The sequence below is a fragment of the Nothobranchius furzeri genome, chromosome 1 (assembly GCF_043380555.1).
Source record: "Nothobranchius furzeri strain GRZ-AD chromosome 1, NfurGRZ-RIMD1, whole genome shotgun sequence".
In the NCBI taxonomy this organism is placed as follows: domain Eukaryota; kingdom Metazoa; phylum Chordata; class Actinopteri; order Cyprinodontiformes; family Nothobranchiidae; genus Nothobranchius; species Nothobranchius furzeri.
In genome coordinates this window covers 48,993,903-49,013,484 of record NC_091741.1, presented here as the reverse complement: position 1 = coordinate 49,013,484, position 19,582 = coordinate 48,993,903, and the positions used below count along the sequence as shown (strand labels likewise).

Below are 19,582 nucleotides of genomic sequence, written 5' to 3'. Positions count from 1 at the left end.
AGAGTGAAACAAGATGGCGACAGCTCGTTTGAAACGGCTTTTACATCAATTTTGGACTATTAGAATTTGGGCTTCATTAGAATCAGGAGCAGATAGATGTATTTAAGTGCTTTTTTTAGAAAAAATTATGTGTTTTCTCCTTCTTCAAATGTGGACCGCCTCATTTGCCGATAGCTGTTGCGGTGAGTATGTCACATTCATTGTCCAGTAGCATGCGGAGATCATTTGAAAGGCAACGGTAGAATCAGCCCCACAACTGAGATCCGTCAATGGAGCGTTGCCTGGCTTGCCAGGTTAGAAGATCTAAAGAAATGTGTAAACTTTCTCGCCTTGGCAACATATGGAGAAATTACTGAATTTGGTGGTAAACAGTAAAAATCATAAATTTGATGACTTTTGTCCAAAATGAAACCATAACATCACAGAAAGCATGATTATTTGAAGCAGATGATACAGGATCAAAAACTGTGGTTTGCATTGAAGTCAAAGGGATGTTTTTGTCCATAACAGGCATAAGAGGGTGATACATTTTAAATCTGCTGCTATACATAAACTAAAAAAGCATAAAATGCGATATTTTGCCAGACTCTTGACATATCCAAGGCTGATTTAAAAAAATATATTTCAGTCACTCAAAATATGTTTTATGTAAAATATCTCCTCTTTTGTCTGCTTTTTTCATGAAAAATGAGCATCACATAATCAAACTGGCATATAAAGGGAAAAAATTTAGATAAATATTCAATATTTGATTTTTTTGGATCATAACTGAAGTTTATCACAAGATTTAGACACAAAAAGCAGAAAAAAAATTAATCTGGACCATTTTTAAAGCAGTTTTAAAAGTGGACGCTTTTGTCCTCTAATGGCTCGAGTGTATAGTAAATTTTAAATCTGTTAATATGTAAAAAATATAAATGCAAAAAATTCAAAATTTTAGATATTTCATAACATTATCAAAACTGATTTGTACTAAACACCCCAGGCAAAAAAATATATATTTTTTCTTTTTTAGAAAATAACTCAGTTATTTTTTTTAATAAATTACAGCAATGACTTTGAGTTTTGAAACTGACATTTCAATGGTTAAAATCCTCAAAAGGATTTAATTTTTTTAATGTTTGGGCAGGGCTGAAGTGTTTCAACAGATCTATGAAAAAAAAAGCAAAAAAAAATAATATTACTGTATACATTTTTATAGCCACTTTTACAAGCGGACATTTTTGTCCTCTAATGACCCTTTTGTATGAAAATTAAAGTGAAGCCTGACCCCGGCTTTCCACAGGAGCCGTCAGCAGCACGTTACTGCAGCAGCACGTCATAGCTGCTGATAGGAACCGCTGTGGTCAACAGAACCTTTTCCACTGGAGTCGTCAGCAGAGTGAGTCGGCCGCGTCTCAGGAGCAGCATGTCGCGGCATTTATGCGCCGGTTCTATTTTCTACGCGCGACGCCTCTGAAACGGGTCAACTTCGACATTTTTGGGGAAGGAAAGACAGGAAATCGGACGCGGAAATGGAGAGAAGCTCCCGAGATTTTCAGAATAAAGAACGTACTGCCTTCCGGTTGCTTTACTTTTAAAAAAGGTTACTAACTGTGCGGCCCCGTGAGAAGTTACCACCTAGCTAGCGGTCTCCTTTGTTTTTCAGGTCCGTATTGGCGATTATAAAACGGACAGAACATAAAACACAAACCATGTTGTAATTTTCTCCTGCTTGTTGTTGTGTTTACTGACAAAGTCACTCGTGTGACTTCGTACTCTGTCGTGACAGCTGCTCCCCTGCTGCTTCGAGTCTCGTGGGAAGGGCCAAGCAGCAGCTTAGGCGAGCAAGACGTGCTGCTGCAGTAACGTGCTGCTGACGGCTCCTGTGGAAAGCCGGGGTGAGGGTTAAGGTTGTGGTTGGCACTTAATGCACTGTGATTTATTATCGTGTGATTGTTCAGTAAAACAATGTTGATTTTATATTTCCTCATCAGGTTAATGCAGTGATAGTTTGCTCTAGTTGTATTGTTGTGTGTCCCCTTTTTTTGGTTTGTTTTTCTCTTTCTGCAGGTCTAGAAGCAGACTCTTGTTCATTATTGATTGTTTATTTTTGTGGAACCCCACCCCTCCTTTTGTCTCTTCCTTTCTCTTTCACCTCTGTCTCCGTGTCTGGTCGGAATTACAAAGCATTCAAAAAACAATAACAATAAAGTTTTAAGTGTCAGGCGTGGCATTAAAGCAGGTGTTGATGCTCCACCTGAGAGTAAATCTGTAAGGCTTGTCACCAGCATTCAGGCATTAATTCTGTTTGCTTCACAGCCAAACAGGACATTTTTATTTCTCCTGTCTTAGCTTCCCTACACTGGCTGCCTGTTAAATTCAGAATAGATTTTAAGATCCTCCTTCCCACATATAAAGCTCTTAACAATCAAGTTCCATCATACGTCAGTGGCCTGATTGTTCCATACATTCCTAACCGAGCACGTTGCTCTCAGACTGCAGGTTTACTGGTGGCTCCCAGAATATCTAAAAATAGGATGGGAGGCAAATCTTTTATTTATCAGGCTCCTCTCTTGTGGAACCAACTCCCAGCTTTAGTCTGTGAGGCAGACACCTTGTCTACTTTTAAGACTAGGCTTAAAACATTTTTATTTGATAGGGCCTATGGTTAAAATCTGATGTTAGCCTAGATCTGGACAAGTGGGGGAGTAGAGGGAGGTGGAGTGTACAGTCGGTAAAGGCGACTCTCCCTTGCCCTGCCTCCAACATGCCTCCATCTAAAAAGGCTAGGTTATCCAGAGTTATCTCTGTAGTTATGCTGCTATAGGCTTAGATTGCTGGAGGACATACTGACCACTTTCCACACTACTTTCCACTACTTTCTTCTACAATCTGCTCTTTAACTGTATTATTTCCTGCAATTTCAGCTGTTAACTTTATTTTTTCTCTAAGTGTTTTTCTCCCCAGAAGAAGCTACAACGATGTTCTGATGAGCTGTGGTGGCCTCATGGAGGGGGCCATCGTCTAGCACACTGCAGCTAACCACTAAAACATTATCCCTCTCCATTATTCCACTTGCAACTTCAGACTTGCTGGTCGCTTTTTCAGGGATCCAGGCTGACGTCTCACGCGCCGGCTACCTCTCTTTCCCCGTCTTCTCCGATGCTTCCTTCTCGAGCTGGGGCGGACAGAGGGCCGACACATCACGGCTTGGGGGGAGAGAGCAAACGGGCAGTCCAACCAGCAGCACTATCCGTGAGGTTCCCAGCTGGCGCAGCCCGGTTCCCAGCGCGCGCTGCCCACTACATCAACGGAAGGACGAAGCTTCAGCAGCGCAGCTCGATCGTATGTCAGCAGAGAATCCACACCATTCAAAAAAAGCATCAGAGACAACAAAAATGCACAAAAGCCAACAAAACGCCAATAAAAACCAGTAAAAAGCAAGGTACCAGTGCATAAAGAGGACGAGCAGCTCGCAGCGTGCAGCTCGCAGCGTGCACCCGCGCGAGCGCCATCTTACTCTCAACTCAATATCTTGACCTGGATTGTATTTAAATTACATTAAAAACATCCTTTATTCTAATACCTGCTAATCCTGGTTACTGTCTGTTTGTGATTAGTAATAAAGATGTTCTAATGCTGCTTAAACTGCTTAAATAAATGGATAAATAGAAACGCATGCTTTTAATCTACTATTTTATTGTTTTTTTCTTGGCAGCAGCTACCGCTACACACTTAGGGTAATATATCTGTATTATCTCTGCTACAAGAGACCTATAACAACACTTTATTTCAACTCTTAAGTTTTAATTTAGAGATTAAAAGGGACTAATTAATTTGTACAATCACATAACACTGTCTTCTAAAATAAACTTCCAGTTTGCAATGATAAAGCTCAGTCTTCCTAAATATTCTCGTGTTTTTGTTGCTACTTGTTAGATGCATGACTCTTCTCTTAGTTTAGTAACAAAAGGCCTTGGTTATGTTCTGGGTGACAAGCTGTCTGGCCTGTTATCTCTTTAAGCTTTTTACCTTTGAGAAACATGAGCTTGTGTAATTCAATGATCTTTTGATGTCCACAAGAAATGAGACAGGTGTTTATTATACCTGGTGGAGGCAGGTGGCAACTGATGGAGAATGGTAGAGAAAAATCCACTTTGTGGCACAACAGTCGTCGTAAATAGAGGGCACAAGTATGGGTAAGAGAAGAGGAAAGGGGAGACAACTATTTGTTCTATTGCTGTTTTTGTTTTTATTTAATGAACAGGATGAATTGATATTTATTTTTAGTTGATGTTCCCATCAGCTGAACCTGCATCAGTCACTTTGGCTGAAAAGCTTATAGGATTAGAGCAGCTATGTTACTTTCCACTGGTTACACGTCGGGGTTGTCAGGCCGACATGCAGAACAGCAGCAGAAGCACATCATTAAGGATTTTACCTGCATAAAACTAGTGATTTGGAGAAAGCTCCAATGCACTTAGTTTTTGTTTTTGCTCATGGATTTTTGCTGCATCAAAAATGCAGAATGACTGTGTGTGTGTGTGTGTGTGTGTGTGTGTGTGTGTGTGTGTGTGTGTGTGCGCGCGTGTGCGTGTGTGTGTGTGTGTGCGCGCGCGCGTGTGCGTGTGTGTGTGTGTGTGTGTGTGTGTGTGTGTGTGCCAGCAGAAAGTTTGAAAAATGCTGTAAAAGTTATACAATACTCAAACAGATGTACATCTCATAGCTGGGTCCCCTGGCAGACGGACAGTAAAACGATCGGTCCAGAATGGAGAATATTTTGTTTTAAAATTTCATTTCATTTGCAGGACTTGAATATTGTCATAACTAACCTGAATATTAGTTTATTATTCTGTTGGATAACAATGATGAACATTAAATAATGGCATAAAGAATAATATACAATTTTATAGAAAACAAATTTAATAAAATAAAATCACAAACTTTAGTTACACAAATGAATTAAACATGGAGTTCATTTGATTATTTTACTGTTTTTGTCCAACAAGACTGCGCCTGCTTTAGAAAATGAGAAATAACACACCGATCAGGCCACATTTATGACGTTGCAAATAAATAAATTAAATAATTTGTTGTTGCTGTTGGTGAAATTGGGGGTCTGTCTTTTTTTATTATTGTTTAAAATGAGCACAAAATATTGGATTCATTTTCAAATGTTGCAAAATCCAAAGGATGTGAATGTTTTACAACTTTTAAAATATTGTCAGAAATGTTAATAATTGTTTTTTAAAAACTGAAGTTTTATGAAAATATTTTTATTAAGCTTTGAATTTTCTGGATTTTTAGTTTCATTTCAGTTCAATTTGGTATGAAATACCATAATATTCAGTCATTTAAGAAAAATAATAAGTTGCTTTAAAAAACTAAACAAGAACGTCACGTCTTACGTATAAAAACTAGATACCCTGTAAAAACACTCAATGAAAGTGTTGTTTACAGATTTAGCTCATTGTGGAGGAAGAATCTGCAACCTGATGCTTGAAAGTGTCTTTTTATCAACACTGATGTCACAGTTGAGCATTCATTCTCTCCTTTTATGCGTTGTGAATTGTTCAAAGTGGGCAAAAACTGCTAACAGGAGTGGGCGTTTTCAGTGTGTCAGAGAAGGACTGCATCAGTGGCATCACACCAGAGTGCTGACTCACAGGTTTGTGTGTGTGTGTGTGTGTGTGTGTGCGCGTGCGTGCGTGCACGCGCGTGCGTGCGTGCGTGCGTGTGTGTGTGTGTGTGTGTGTGTGCGTGCGTGCGCGCGTGCATGCGTGTGTGTGTGTGTGTGTGTGTCAGCTTGGCCACTTTCTCTAAATACAGAAATCATCCTGGTTCCCTCCTAAATAAAAGCAAAATAAAATAAAAATGAAAACTCTTCCCAAACTTTAAAAAATGTTATGGCTATAATTAGAAATCCATACAGTTCCATCAACAACATATTTACAATATTCCATACAATTAGAAAGTAAACAAAGTCGTCACTATATCTGAAAATAACATCAAATTCTTTTTCTAGTGTGAATAACGTGCAAATTTCCTGAATTAAATCCTTTAAATTCTGATTTATTTTCTCAGAAATCACACATCTTCGTCTTTCACGCTTCAACCAAGTTAGTCTCTGCTTTCTTATTGTAGATGACGCGGCACCTCCACCTGGAAAATAACAAGAACATATTCGCAGTTATCATGAGGAGCCGATCAACACCTCAAAGGTCGTCTTTTAGATGCTGCACCAAGGCAATCGTTTCCAGCTTTGTTGGTGCGGTTAAGTGTCATGTGTGCTGTTATCGAAGCTCCGGAGAACCGTTTCTATAAATACCTGCAGCACTGAGAGGATGGAATTTAACAGCTACACCCAGAGACCCCCATTATCTGAGGGCAGAGATGATTTTCCACAACAATGTGATGAGCTGCTGAAAAGCCAACGCTAATGCCTCCTCTTATGTAAAAGCAACACATTACACTAAACAAACCATGGCTCAGGTAATGGTTCCCTTCAGTTTCATTATCACTGTTTCAGGTTATCATCCACTTCAGGGTAAAAGTACACTGCCTGACAGAGCATTGCTGCCTATGTTCAAACCAAAGGGGGAGCTGGTGCAGTGGTGCCCATAGAAAGTTTCCACAGGGGGCCTAGATCAGGCAAGAAAAAGTGTTGGGGGTGGCACACCAAATCGGTCCTTATGGTAAAATGGTAAATGACCTTTTAGAGTCCTACTACCCCCCAAGGCGCTTCACAGCACATTCACCCATTCACACTCTGGTGGCAGTGAGATACAAAGTCACCACAGCTGCCTTGGGCCGCACTGATGGAAACAAAGCTGCTGAATACTAGTGCCACCGGTCAATGTGGGTGGAGTGTCTTGCCCAAGGACTCCACAACTGTGACTGACTGAGCTGGACTCAATCCCGCAACCCTCTGGTTACAAGCTGGGCACTTAACTCCTCTCTGCCACCGTCTCCCACAACTCATTCGATTCAAAGCTTTTATTGCTATTGCACAGTTGACTTGCAACGACAATAGTGGTTAGCACTTCATAGGTGCTCTGGGACAGTTTAGCCTGTGGCTGTCAAATGTTCATCATAAAAACAATAATCATCCAATGCATTTACCTCCAGAGACATCCTCAAAACTATGGAAATTTATCTTTAACTTAACTTTATCCTTAACTATCCATAACTTTTTTTAATGAGCAACAACGACCTATACACATTTCTGTAACTATGACTTTTTTTATTTATTCATTGATTGTATATTTTATAGCGTTTTACATTTATGTTTTAGTTATGTTTTAGTTAGTTAGTTAGTAAGTAAGTAAGTAAGTAAGTAAGTAAGTAAGTAAGTAAGTAAGTTAGTTAGTTAGTTAGTTAGTTAGTTAGTTAGTTAGTTAGTTAGTTAGTTAGTATGTTATGTTGCCGTAAATCTGCTAATACAGGCCCGGGTCTGTATTCGACTCAAGCTCATCAAGCTCCGGGCCTTTATTGGAAGGAGGACCAGAATTAGAGGCAGGCCTCAATTTCTATTTGAGCAAAATGAACTAATGGTTCGCTGGAGTTTTTGACAATTAAAATTGCGCCCACATTTTCAAAGTTAAACACATTTCTTTTAACAACGGTAGTTTCTGCTCCCCCCCACGCGCAGCGGCCACAAACTCACTGATGCGCCTGCAGCCTCTCAGAGTTCCTGCTGCTCTAAACATTAAAATAATTATTTCATTTTCTGTTCCTTACTTCTGATTACCTTCAGTGGTGTCTGTTTGTTGCAACCACCAGGTACAAAACTAACTTGTTTTTATTTGACTATTTTTCTGTCCTGCCTGTTTATTATCTTCCTGCATCTCCTCTCAATCCTAAAGAAAAACTGCTACCTGGGTTCATATATATTCACCTTATGAGTTACCTTTGAACTGCAGTTCTAAAAGATCTACCGACCGCAAAAACAGCGGAGTGCTCGCCGGCCACATCAGTTAGGTGCGTCACCGAGGACAAAACAGGTGATGCGCCCCGCTCCACAGCAGCGAAAAGCATCAGGCACAAATAAGACAGAAAACATAAAAGGAAATGAGCCGACATGAACGATCGCGTGTTAAATTAGTTTTTGAGGTGGCGACACCTGATTTGATAATGTTACTGTGGCCGCGCTTAGGATGCAGATCTCTGGAGCGCGTCAACAATCAGAGCTTTGCATGCACAAACTGGTTAAGGTTAGAATGGGGGTGAGGGGAATGTTAAATTGCAAGAGGGTAAAGGTCACAATTTGGTTAAATGTCCGTTTTACGGCGGGTGTCGGTACCAACGCTGTGGCACAGCGCGTTGCCTCCCGACGCGCAGGGGCTTGTCACCTGCTGACAGCAGGCTGCTGTCTTTTCCGAGGACTGCATCTTGCCGGTCATTATCACGTGACAGCGACTAGTCGATGACAGGCATAAAAAGTCACTATAGAGCGGTGAAGTCGACTATTGACTAGTTCATACAACCCCTGCTACTGCTCCCCAGAGTGTTCTGCAGCATAATCAGCATGTTCTCTTTGAACTTGATATCAAATTTTCACCTCCTCTTCATCTCCGCACGGTTAAAGTTACCCTTGCGGTCTATCACTGGCAAATCAAAAGTGAGACGATGACACAACCGCCCCCCGTACTTGCTTGTTACCACATTCCACCCGGCCACAATAAAAAAACGGCCATTATTCACCTCCGCCGACTCCGACACCGGCCAAAATATGATACCCGGCAGTTAATTAAATACAGGTTAATATTAGAGGATTTACTTTATGTTATGTTGTGTTGTGTTGTGTTGTGGTGCGGTGCGGTGCGGTGCGGTGCGGTACGGTACGGTACGGTACGGTACGGTATGGTATGGTATGGTATGGTATGGTACGGTATGGTATGGTATGGTATGGTATGGTATGGTATGGTAAAGAGGATACGTTTATGGTTTGTGTGACATAAATGTGATTCATTAAAATAGGGAGCCTCCCCGTGGGGGGACCATGGCCCCCCTTGCCACCTCTTGGGGGCACCACTGAGTTGGTGGCAAAAAGCCTACTGCCAAGCCTACTGCACCAACCACATTAGCCACTAAGATGAGTCAGATACCACTGCCTCTGTGTTCTCCTTGAATAAGTTACATTAGTTTGATATTTGAGAGTTTAGCAGGAACGTCTTATCTCTCACCCGTCTCAGGCTGCGGATGCTGCTGTTACGGATGGACTCCATCAGCTGATCGTGGGCGGACCTCATCGGCGTGGATGGCCTGCTGCCCTCCTCCCCTCTCTTCTCCGCCGACACGGGTCTCAAGGTGTTCTTGAGCTCCTTCAGGATGCTCCTCGTTTCATCCTTCCCCGTCTTCTTACCCTTCTTGCTTTTTGATTTAGACATTTTTTTGCTTCCTGCCTCGTGGGCCTTGATGACCTCCGCGATCATCCTGGTGGGCTTCTTCTTCTCTTGCTGTGGGAGAGCTGGTGGAGGGGGAGGAGGGGGTGGGGGTGGAGGGGGTGGGGGAGGAGGAGGGGGTGGCGCGGGGGGAGTTTGCTTTTTGACCATGTCGTTTCGGGGTAGTTTGGGGGAGGACCAGGGGGAACTGTAGGGTGATGAACCAGGTGTTCCTCTCTAAAGAGAAAGGTAAAGAATTACAAAAGAAGGTTCTGGTGGAGTAGGACACGCTTCCCAGTGGGACAGGAAGTAAAGCTGCTAACCAGTGCAGATGTCCGAGGGTTCACAGCTCCATCTTGCACCCCCTGCTGCTGCCTTTGCTCCTGCAGTCGTTTCTGCCTCTGTCGGTCCTGGTTCCTGGTGAGAATCCCAGTCATGCTCATTCTGGGACCAGGAAGATTAAACTGATAACCCAGTTTGATCAAAGTGTAGTTTTCCCTCAGAACCTTCACCATCTCCATTTCCACCTGTACAGAGGTTGGTAAAGAATCAGACATCAGACAGAGGGGAGAGGGTGGATTTGGACTGACACAACACCAACCTGTCCGCCACACATGTGCCTCTGGTTGTGGAACCGAAGCTCCGTCAGGGTGCTGTTCCCAGGGAGTGCTTGAACCAGCGCCATCACGCCCTTCCCACTCACATAGTTGGACTCTATATTCAGACTGGTGATGGACGAGTTCTCCTTCAGCATCTTAGCAATGGCCAGAGCCACGTAGTCATCGGCCCTGGTGTTCGCGAGGCTGAAGACTCGTACGTGGGTGTTGGATCTCAGGGCTTCAGCAAATCGAACAAGAGTTTCCTGTAAAATAATCAGAGGGATTTTTCACAACAACAGCATACAGAGAATAATTCAAACGTGTTCAACTTTGAGATGTTTTAAATCCTTACTATAAGACCTATAGTTGTATTGTTCTTTTAAAGAGTAATTTCACCCAAGACAAGGCTGAAGAAAATCATAATGAATGTTTTGATTTCCAGGTGTGTATACCAGACTGTCCTTATTAAACCATCTGTTTATTGATTTTTTTTTTGAATGAGCTAATAAATTTTTTTTTATAAAAATATTTCTAATTATAAATATTAAGTATAAATTAATGGCTTGAGTCATTTTCTGTGGAAAAAAGCTCTGGTGCTCCTGTTTATTTGGAGGAGTCAGGGGCAGAAAACTTTATTAATATTCATGATAAGCAAATGTATTGCCTTTGTGGAGTTGCAAATGCTAAGGTTAAGCTTCCACTAGCCAAGACATGCTTTGCTTTCTGATTGCAAACCAAGGTAGGCCAATCTATGAATGCAAATATTTATTTGTGTCATAGAAGAGACTGGCTTTTGTCTCAAGAATTCCTCTGTTTCCCAACGACGGGAGCCTAAGTCGCCCATCTACTTCTGGACCATGGGTCCTCGGAAGAACAAAAAAATGAATGGAAGTCAGTGGGGCTAAAAACGCTATTTTCTAATTCCGCTTGTTTTGTGCCATGGATTTCACATATGGCGTCCGTAAATTTTAAAGACACATTTTGATACAAAGAACATGCTTATTTTCGAACAGGGGGAAACGCTATTTTAGGTTTTGTGTGAAAATAAGTCCAGGACTACAAATGTGTTTCACGAAAGTGAAGTCATCAAACCAGACACGGAGAAAACTGAGGAAAAAGGCCTGTAAGTTCAGCAAACTTCCCACAGGAGGAAAGAACCACCATAAATCTGGTTATGTGGTAAGTAGCAGCTACTTTGGGGAGAGGAGATTATGTGGTGACGTCACATATGCGACGTGCCGATTTCTAGTTTGTAGTCATGCTAATGATGAACTTTTACAAGCTAATAAATCTCAAAGTATGTGACTGGCGTGGTCGAAACACCCATCATTACTTTTCATTTAAAGTGCAGTTCAACATATGTGTGATCCAGGGCGTAAGGCAAAGCGGATTAGAAAATAGCGTTTTTAGCCCCGTTGACTTGCCTTAATTTTTTTGTTCTTCCAGGGACCCGTGAGCCGCCCAGAAAGGGAGGAGATTTAGGCTCCCTATGCAGGCAATGGGTTGAGCCTGCATGTGTGACAGATCGTATTTCAGTAAGAACAATTATTGTACGTTTTTCAGGGAACCTTTAATTTTATACTTAATAAAGTAACCAAAAAAAGAACATTATTAAGCTAATGTCATGTATTTTTTGAGAAACTGTTCCCAACCTTATTTTTCATTAAACTCTACAAGTTTCTGCACATATTTCTCTCAGCGTTAGCTAAACGTAGCATTGACTAGGTTATTTTTGCTTAATTTCTACTTGCAACCAAAGAGATCAGAAAATCGATGTTAGGAAAACATTTCAAAATCTAGCCTCTGTTCAGAAAGATGCAAAACTATTTATTTATTTATTTATTTTTGTGTGTGCTTGTGTTGTTTATAGCAGTTTAAATTCACAATTAGCCAATATCTAACTAAGGCTTGCAGTTAGAGAAACTGTGGAACATCTGCAACCCTCCAAATTTACCTCACTAGCCTGTAGGATTCACTGATGAGATGTAAAACTGGAAGATGTCCTTTTTACGGGGTTGGATTGGGGTTTATCGATCCCGAGCGCAGCCTCTGCTGCAGCTCACTGCTCCCCATGGGGATGGGTCAAATGCGCAGATGTAAATTCCCCAGCATGTGATGATGAATAATGAGACTTGTTCTATCATACATTTGATTTTTTTGAATACTAGACAGATTTTAGTAGAAAATTGAATTTGATGCTTTGTGGACCCGTTTTAATAATTTTGACACTGAACTCAGGATTGAAGATGCTTTAAAGTCATCGTACCTGTGAGATGTCGTCGATGTTGTTCAGATTAAGCTCTGTGAGTTGGAGGTCGTTGCTGAGGACTCGCTGAAAAGCGTCATCAATAACAGTTGGGTTCCCATTTGCATTTAGGTCAACAGGTGGAGGAGGAGGAGGAGGAGGGATCAGCTGGATAGGCTCCGCCCTCTGAAGCTTGAGAAACGTTGGTTTGTTGGTTTTGAGTGAATTTGAATCGATCACTGGTTCAGGTTTGGATTCATTATCTTCTTCCTCCTCCTCTTCTTCTTCTGTTACAGGTTCCTCTTCTTCCTCACTTTCCTCCTCCTCTTCTTCTTCTTCTTCTTCTTCTTCTTCTTCTTCCTCATCACTACTTTCATCTTCATCCTCATCTTTTTCTTTTGAATGTTCATTTATTTTACGTTCTTTCTCATTCTCGTCATTTTGTTCTTCCTCCTCTTCTCTGTCTCGTGTCAAGCTGCCCTCCTCTTGTTCTTCATCCTGTGTTTGGACACATTACGTATGCCTTTAAACGTTTGGCCTTTGAAGCCTAACTATCAGAGAAACAGCTCTGGTTTCATTTGCAGTGCGACCAAATAGTTTGTTCAAATAAATTCAGCTGTGAGCTATCACTTACTGGTTTGGGGCTTCCTCCTCCTATCTCGTTCTCCAGTAGTCTACGTGTCTCGTTTTCCCAGTACTTCATCAGAGCCTCTCTGCTGAAAGTCCCTGTTGGAGTTTTATCCGTCTGGTCCCTCTGTCTGTGTCCGATGGGCACGTTGGCGTCAGGATCAATGTCCGCCAACTCTTTCTCCAGCTCAGCCAGCTCCTCCGGGCTAAGTGAAGCCAGCAGCTCGTCCTCATCGACATCTTCATACTTACTCAGCTCCCGGCGATACCCAAAACAGCTCATGTCCAAAGCCTGATCAGGAGAATCCAGCCGGCAATTAACTAGAATAAAGTGTGTAGAATGTCCAGGTTTGGAGATTAAAGCTGCTGGAGATCAATAAACTGAGGGGATCAAGTCCAGAAATATTGATCCATGCCAAGGAGAACTGTACAAATTGAAAGAGTAATGTAGTCTTAACTGGAGACGATGTGTGTGTGTTTCCCCGTCCTCTCCTTTCTAATCTGGCCAGCTGCTGTTTAGGCTTTAAGAGAGGGATCAGAGGGGAACGTACCAAGTGTAGGCCTCATGATGCAGCGTCTTTTTTTGGGAGTCTCTGAGCTCTGAGGCAGAGCCACAAAAAGCCTGTGAGCTCAGCGGCCGGTCATTGTGACAGTCCGTCACTATGAGTTGGGCGGCTTTGTTCACGGCCAAAAAAAGATCTGCTGGACCGAACAGATCCGTAGAAAAAAGAAATTTAAACTCGGATAATGTGTTAATCCAACAAGTAGGTGTTTTCAACTTTTTTACACAAATATTTCAAGAGGAGGAGCAAAATGGTCACGGTAAAAGTCCCGGAAGGCCACAAAAATTGGATTTTATTCCTTTAAAAATGCAGAAACTAGTTTAGAAAGACTTTTAAAAAGCTGTTCTTCATCTGAAAGTATTGAGACAAAATTCTTCAGTCTAGAAAAACAGTGTGTGTGTGTGTGTGTGTGTGGGGGGGGGGGGTCACAGAATTAAATAAAACAACAAAATGGAATCTTGAATCAATAAAATGTGGTAAATGGCCTGTATTTGATATAGCGCCTTCTAGAGTCCTGGAACCCCCCAAGGTGCTTTACAACACAATCAGTCATTCACCCATTCACACACGCTGGTGGGGATGAGCTATGGTGTAGTCACAGCTGCCCTGGGGCGCACTGACAGAGGCAAGTTCTGCCGAGCACTGGCGCTGTCATGGTCTGCGTGTCTCCTTGTGTTCTTCATCCCCCTCTAGGATCCCCTTATGTGTCTCCTTGTGTTCCTCATGTGTCCCCTTGTCTGCAGCCCCTCCACATTCAACCCCCCCCCCTCCCCCCGACCCCCACCCCCCCACCCCCGGTATCCACCCAGGTCCTGTGCCCCCGTTGGTCTCCGCTAGTCACCCCTCTGTAGTTTTTCTATAGGTTCAGCTTTTCATTAAATTTGTCTCTTTTAGTGTGTTTCTTTCCCCACCGGTTTATTAGTTCTCCTCCCTCCTTAGATCATTAGTTATTTATCTTGCTCTTCTTGTCTTTAGGTTTTGTTTTTATACTTAGGTCATGTTATTTTCCCCTCCTCTGCTCACTTTCCTCTCCCTGATTAGTTGATTGATTTCACTAGGTTTCTCTCCCCACGCACCTGCAGCTCATCTCCCACTCATCCTGCCCCAGTGTATTTAACCCTGTCTGCGTCTCAGTGTGGTGTTGGTTCATTTAGGTCTCTAGGTTTTTTGGCTTATGCTCTACTAGGTTTTCTTTGGTTCTGCCCTACTTGGTATTTTTTTGGCTTCGTACCATGCTTTGTTTTTCGTTGGACTCATCATCTTAATAAAGATGTTTCATTTTACATCCTCTCCTGCTCCGTGTCGTTCTGGGTGTCTGCACATCGGGTCTTACCCCTCCACTTCTCAACGTGACAGGCGCCACCAGTCCTTCCGACCACCATCAGCAGGCAACGTGGGTTAAGTGTCTTGCCCAAGGACACAAAGACGGGGACAAAACTGAGCGGGGCTCGAACCTGCGACCTTTCAATTACGGGGTGAGCACTTCACTTTTGTGCCATTGTCACCCCAATGCTTTTACTGATGTTACTAAAATGCTAAAAAAATCAAATAAAAAGCTGTCGGTTGTTAATGTTTTTATTTAATTGCCACACGTGGACTTTTCAGCTGAATTGATGGAATTTTTAAACATATTATACAAGAGACAGAAAACAAGACATGTATAGAAAGGCATACAAACGCAAAATAGGACATTCAAATCTATGGTTATTTTTGATTGGTGCTTCTCCTCAGGAAGGTGCATTCCACGAGGATTAGAGCTGACCGTACAGGTTGTATTCTCTGTAGGTCAGGTAGCTCATCAGCCGGGGAGGAAAAGGAGCAGCGGACATGGCCTCTGGGTCATTTAGCATCCTGATGCTCATCTGACCTCTGACAACCAGTCGGCACAGGTGCTGCAGAGACCGGGGCTCGTCTAAAGACACACAAACAACCTCCAGGTAGTGAGAGGATTTATTTTAGCCTTTTGTGTGTATTTTTCTTTGGTCTGTTTGTGCCCTTACTCAGTATAGCAGAAATCTCATCCCACTCCGGCGTCCTCTTCAGGATGCGCTTCAGGTTAGAGCAAATATCGACGTGGCTCACGTAGTCCAGCAGGGCCCTAACAACGCTGCCCGCCAGATGGGCCAGCCACGACACTGACACAAACTCGCAGAACTGAAAAGGAGTCAAATGCATCATTTAAACTCAAAACAGCATCAGAAGAGGATGTCTGTCTAATCTCTTACCGAGATGATGATCGGTTGGCTGTAAATGCGATAAGCTTGATTATGGAGGTCGGCCCATGCAGAGTCCGCTCCTTCACGGTCTCCATGGAAACACTGGAAGCATCTACAGGAGAGATTATTGTATTTTACTGATTATAGTCAATTCAGCTCCAGAAACTCAATGTAGAACTACCTGAACGGAGAAGAAAGAGGACTTAAGTGACTTTGAACATAACATGGTTGCTGATGCTAGACAGGCTACTCTGAGTATTACACAAACTACTGATCTACTGGGATTTTCACTCACAACCTTTGATAGGCTTTATAGAAAAGTATCTAGTGAGCATCAGTTGCATTAACCATCTACCATCTCTGAACAATAAAAACCTTGAAGCAGATGAACTCCAACTGCAGAAGACCACAGCAGGTGTCTCTCATGTCAGCTAAGAACGGGAAACTGAGGCTATAATTCGCACTGTGTCACCAGAACTGAACAGGAAAGAGTCTGGAAACCCATTCCTGGTCTGATGAGTCTGGATGTCAGCTGCAACAATCAGATGATGGCGGAGAGGAGGAGATGCGCTGATTAAACTTGTCTGCTTCCAGCAGGATAATTCCTCAAGTCTTTAAGATCAGATCCTATCTAACTGGTTTCTCGAACATGATAATGAGTTCACTGGTCTCCAAAGTCATCAGATCTCTGTCCGGTCCAGAATTTTTGGGATGTGGTGGAACAGAAGGTTCACATCAGGATTGTGAAGCCAACAAATCTGCAGCAACTGTTGCAGTCGGATCAATCTAAAGTGATGCTACCGGGAACAAGCCAGGTGTACCTACTAAAGAGGCCTGTGAGAGTTTATACGTGCTTGTAGGCCTGATATCCACTGTTGAGCAGCAGTCTCAACATGACGCGGTCTCTGAGGCAGTACTGCAAGGCGGTGGGGAACACTGTGTTGCTGATCACTCTGAAGTAACAATTCACATCAGCTCCGTAGGACAGCAGCAGCTGCACCAACTCAAACCTGCACACAAAGACTTCATCAGCCTGCTTTTTCCACAGAAATCATCAACCTGAAAGCACTCAATTATGCTGCAGACCTCTCCGCGCGTACAGCAACCAGGATGCACCTCAGAGGGTCCAGATCGGTTTGGGCTCCAGCTTCCAATAGCAGCTCAGAGCAGGTCACATCACCGTTGGAAACGGCAAAGAACAGAGCAGTTTTTCTCAGGTCATCGTAGTTCTCTGTAGGTAATAATGTAGTAAAACAATGTTGCAATAATATGTTGGATGAAAACTAATTTACAGGCTTGTTAAATGCAGCAGATGATCTACCAGAGATGTGTCTTTCCAGCAGGGCGTTGACGTCATAACCTTCCTGGATGAGCAGAGCGAGACTCTCAGCCTGACCCCCGTCGGCTGCTGAGTGGAGCGGGCTCTGACCCGACAGGCGGATCGCTCTCTTTGTAGTGACTGGGATGAGAGTCCTCAAGGCCCTGCAGAGAGGAGTGGGAGGAAAACAGGAAAGGAGGGAGCAACAGAGACACTGAGGAACATAAAACAGGACAGGGGAAAAGCTCATTACGTCGTGGTTGGAGTTGTGGTTTTATTTAGAAGCTGAACTGAAAAACAGATCAACAGAGAGCTCTTTGTGGAGCTTGCATCAGAGAAAATGCTGCAGAGCTGTGGTGTTTGTCTCTGTTGCTGGATTGGTTGGATAAAAAAAAGATTTAAACTCATGTAAATGTTCTTGGAACTTGATAATCTGTTAAGATTAGATTGTTATGTCCTGATGCATTGGAATTATCGCTGTATCTGTCATCATCAAGTCAAACCGCCTCAGTAAATGAGGAGGAACTCACAGTATGTGGCCTTCGTATGCAGCCCTGTGGATGGGCAGCTGGCAGGCGTAGCTGGCTACGTTTGGGTTGGCTCCGTGCTCCAAAAGCAGCTTGATGCAGTCCAGGTTTCCAGAGCCAGCTGCATCATACAGAACTGAGTCTCCATTGCAGGCCTGGGCGTTCACATCACCCCCTAAAGGAGGGCAGAAGAAGTACAACACAGTCAGAGAAGGGAAGATGAAGCATTTTTGCACATTTGTGTCCCACCGTGTTGTATGAGTATTTCCAAAGCTTCTGTGTTGCCGTGCTCGGCCGCGATCCCCAGAGGTGTCACCCCGTGACCATTTGTGGACGTTACTTTGGCGCCGTGTCGAAGCAGCAGCATCAGGACTGCTGGGCAACCCACCTGGTGTGAAGGTGACACATCCAATGAAGAAGGAGGTAAAAAAAACAGAAGAAACTGTGTCAAAATGTTGAGTTCTTTGATGTTTAAACTACCGCTCACCTTTGCAGCTTCGTGGGTGGCCGTCCACTTAGTGAGACACACCTGCTCCACAAAGGCCCCGCCCAGGATGAGGGATAAGACCATGTCATACGAGCTCCGTCTCACTGCTGTGATGTGTGAAAGGTGGGTAAATATTCAAATATATTTATAAACACAGCATAAACTTTTGATTATGAACTTTCTGGATAATGCTGAAGGGGAAACTCATCTAGAGAAGAGAAAACATACAACAAACAAAAAACAGCAGGGGAATTTCAAGAAAGAACTATAAATATGTGTACTCAGCCTTGCAGCCACAAATGATTCTATTTATGGACGCACACTGTCAGAAATACCTGATTTAATTCTTTTAATTATCCTATTTTCAGTTTAAACTGGCCCAAATCTGACTACTTTAACCAAACTAGAGCTCAGTCTGTGAGAAAATCAAAACAAGCTGAAAGTTGGATTCCAACTGCTGGTTTGCAGTGATTGTTTGGTAGTGTGTGCTACCGATTAGCAGAGGAGACTCGTTCCTGTCATTGGTGTTGTGCGGGGAAGCTCCATGCTTCAGCAACATCTTAGCATTCTCCACCCGACCAGCCTCTGCAGCCAGACTCAGAGCCGTGTCTCCATCCTTCGTCTGCTCCTCCAAAGTCAGGTCTGTGGATAACATTACTGCAAAGAAACAAGAACAGATCTGCTACACCAAGGATTTTTTTATTTATTTATTTTTTATTCACACTCTTCTCAGTTGCTTTGGACTCAGACCTTGCAGCACCACATGCAGGATCTCCAGCTGTGGCTGCACAGCTGCTGCATGCAGCGGCATCCAACCGCTGCTGTCCCTCTCTGTGAAGGCAGACACACGACATGACAGCTCCTGCAGAGAATCCACATCCCCTGTGGAGGTGCACACGTGTGTGAAAACAAAGTGTTTAAGTCTGTTTAATGTTTGCACGCATGTAATCTCACCTTTGGCAATGGCTGCCATGATCTTTGTGGAGTCTTCACTGTTTGTTTGTTTCCTATAAAAATATAGGAAGTATTTTCTTCAGAAATGCTACACAAGAGCTTTATTACTGTAAATGTTTATCTTTTATTTCCGCAAAAGGTAAATTTCCATCAATAACACAGAGTACTCTAAGTTAATGATGTCACATTTCATTCATACCGGTCCGTTCGTACTGAACCTGGAAGCTTGTAGGCATCCTGAATGCTCTCAAGTACGGCAAACTCAATCAGCTCCTGGTTTATGCCTTCCTGCTCAAGGTCATCCATGTCTGAAGGTGAAACAACAAAAATAAAATGGTCTCAAAGTTATTGCAAGAGTCTTCAACCACGCTGGAGTCCCATGTCTCTTAAGTTTGTCCTCAGCTTGTTAACTGACATGGTTCATGCAGTAACCTGAGTCAGAGGTGAGCAGTAGTATAAACTTGTCACTTATCGCAGCAGAAGCCTCGGAGTAAAGTCAAAGTTTTTATTATCTCACCTTTTTGGTCTGAGGAAGCGTCCCTCAGCTCTCCGACCCGTGTTTTTGTTTTGCAGGTTCCTCTCTGGGCCGTCTGGATTATTTTTAGGAGTGACCTCCTTTAAATGACCTGACTCAGCTCATGGTCCGCCTGTCATCTTTGCACTCCCCAAACAGCAACACTG

At 43.1% G+C, this 19,582-nt stretch overlaps 2 protein-coding genes across 6 annotated transcripts; both read right to left on the bottom strand.

Moving 5' to 3' along the window:
* Window positions 1-5,875: 5,875 nt before the first annotated feature.
* Window positions 5,876-13,334, bottom strand: lmod2b (leiomodin 2 (cardiac) b). Of its 2 annotated transcripts, XM_054739671.2 has the most exons (6): window positions 12,844-13,334; window positions 12,231-12,707; window positions 9,967-10,227; window positions 9,689-9,892; window positions 9,168-9,602; window positions 5,876-6,144 (listed from the first exon to the last, which is right to left on the bottom strand). In XM_054739671.2, the coding sequence occupies exons 1-6, from the start codon at window positions 13,117-13,119 to the stop codon at window positions 6,118-6,120; spliced, it is 1,680 nt and encodes a 559-aa protein (XP_054595646.2). In that variant the 5' UTR covers window positions 13,120-13,334; the 3' UTR covers window positions 5,876-6,117. The 2 variants fall into 2 exon arrangements, with proteins under 2 accessions (XP_054595646.2, XP_070405097.1); XM_070548996.1 differs by lacking the exon at window positions 5,876-6,144 and having other exon boundaries at window positions 8,961-9,602.
* Window positions 13,335-15,004: 1,670 nt separating this feature from the next.
* Window positions 15,005-19,582, bottom strand: asb15b (ankyrin repeat and SOCS box containing 15b). 4 transcript variants are annotated; one of them, XM_015958197.3, is made up of 14 exons: window positions 19,419-19,582; window positions 19,101-19,209; window positions 18,902-18,954; window positions 18,698-18,829; window positions 18,440-18,604; window positions 17,948-18,054; window positions 17,710-17,848; window positions 17,464-17,635; window positions 16,937-17,097; window positions 16,702-16,846; window positions 16,470-16,625; window positions 15,625-15,727; window positions 15,400-15,553; window positions 15,005-15,311 (listed from the first exon to the last, which is right to left on the bottom strand). In XM_015958197.3, the coding sequence occupies exons 2-14, from the start codon at window positions 19,205-19,207 to the stop codon at window positions 15,151-15,153; spliced, it is 1,755 nt and encodes a 584-aa protein (XP_015813683.3). In that variant the 5' UTR covers window positions 19,208-19,209; window positions 19,419-19,582; the 3' UTR covers window positions 15,005-15,150. The 4 variants fall into 4 exon arrangements, with proteins under 4 accessions (XP_015813683.3, XP_070405095.1, XP_054595647.2 ...); XM_070548994.1 differs by having other exon boundaries at window positions 18,698-18,778; XM_054739672.2 differs by having other exon boundaries at window positions 19,120-19,209; window positions 19,419-19,473.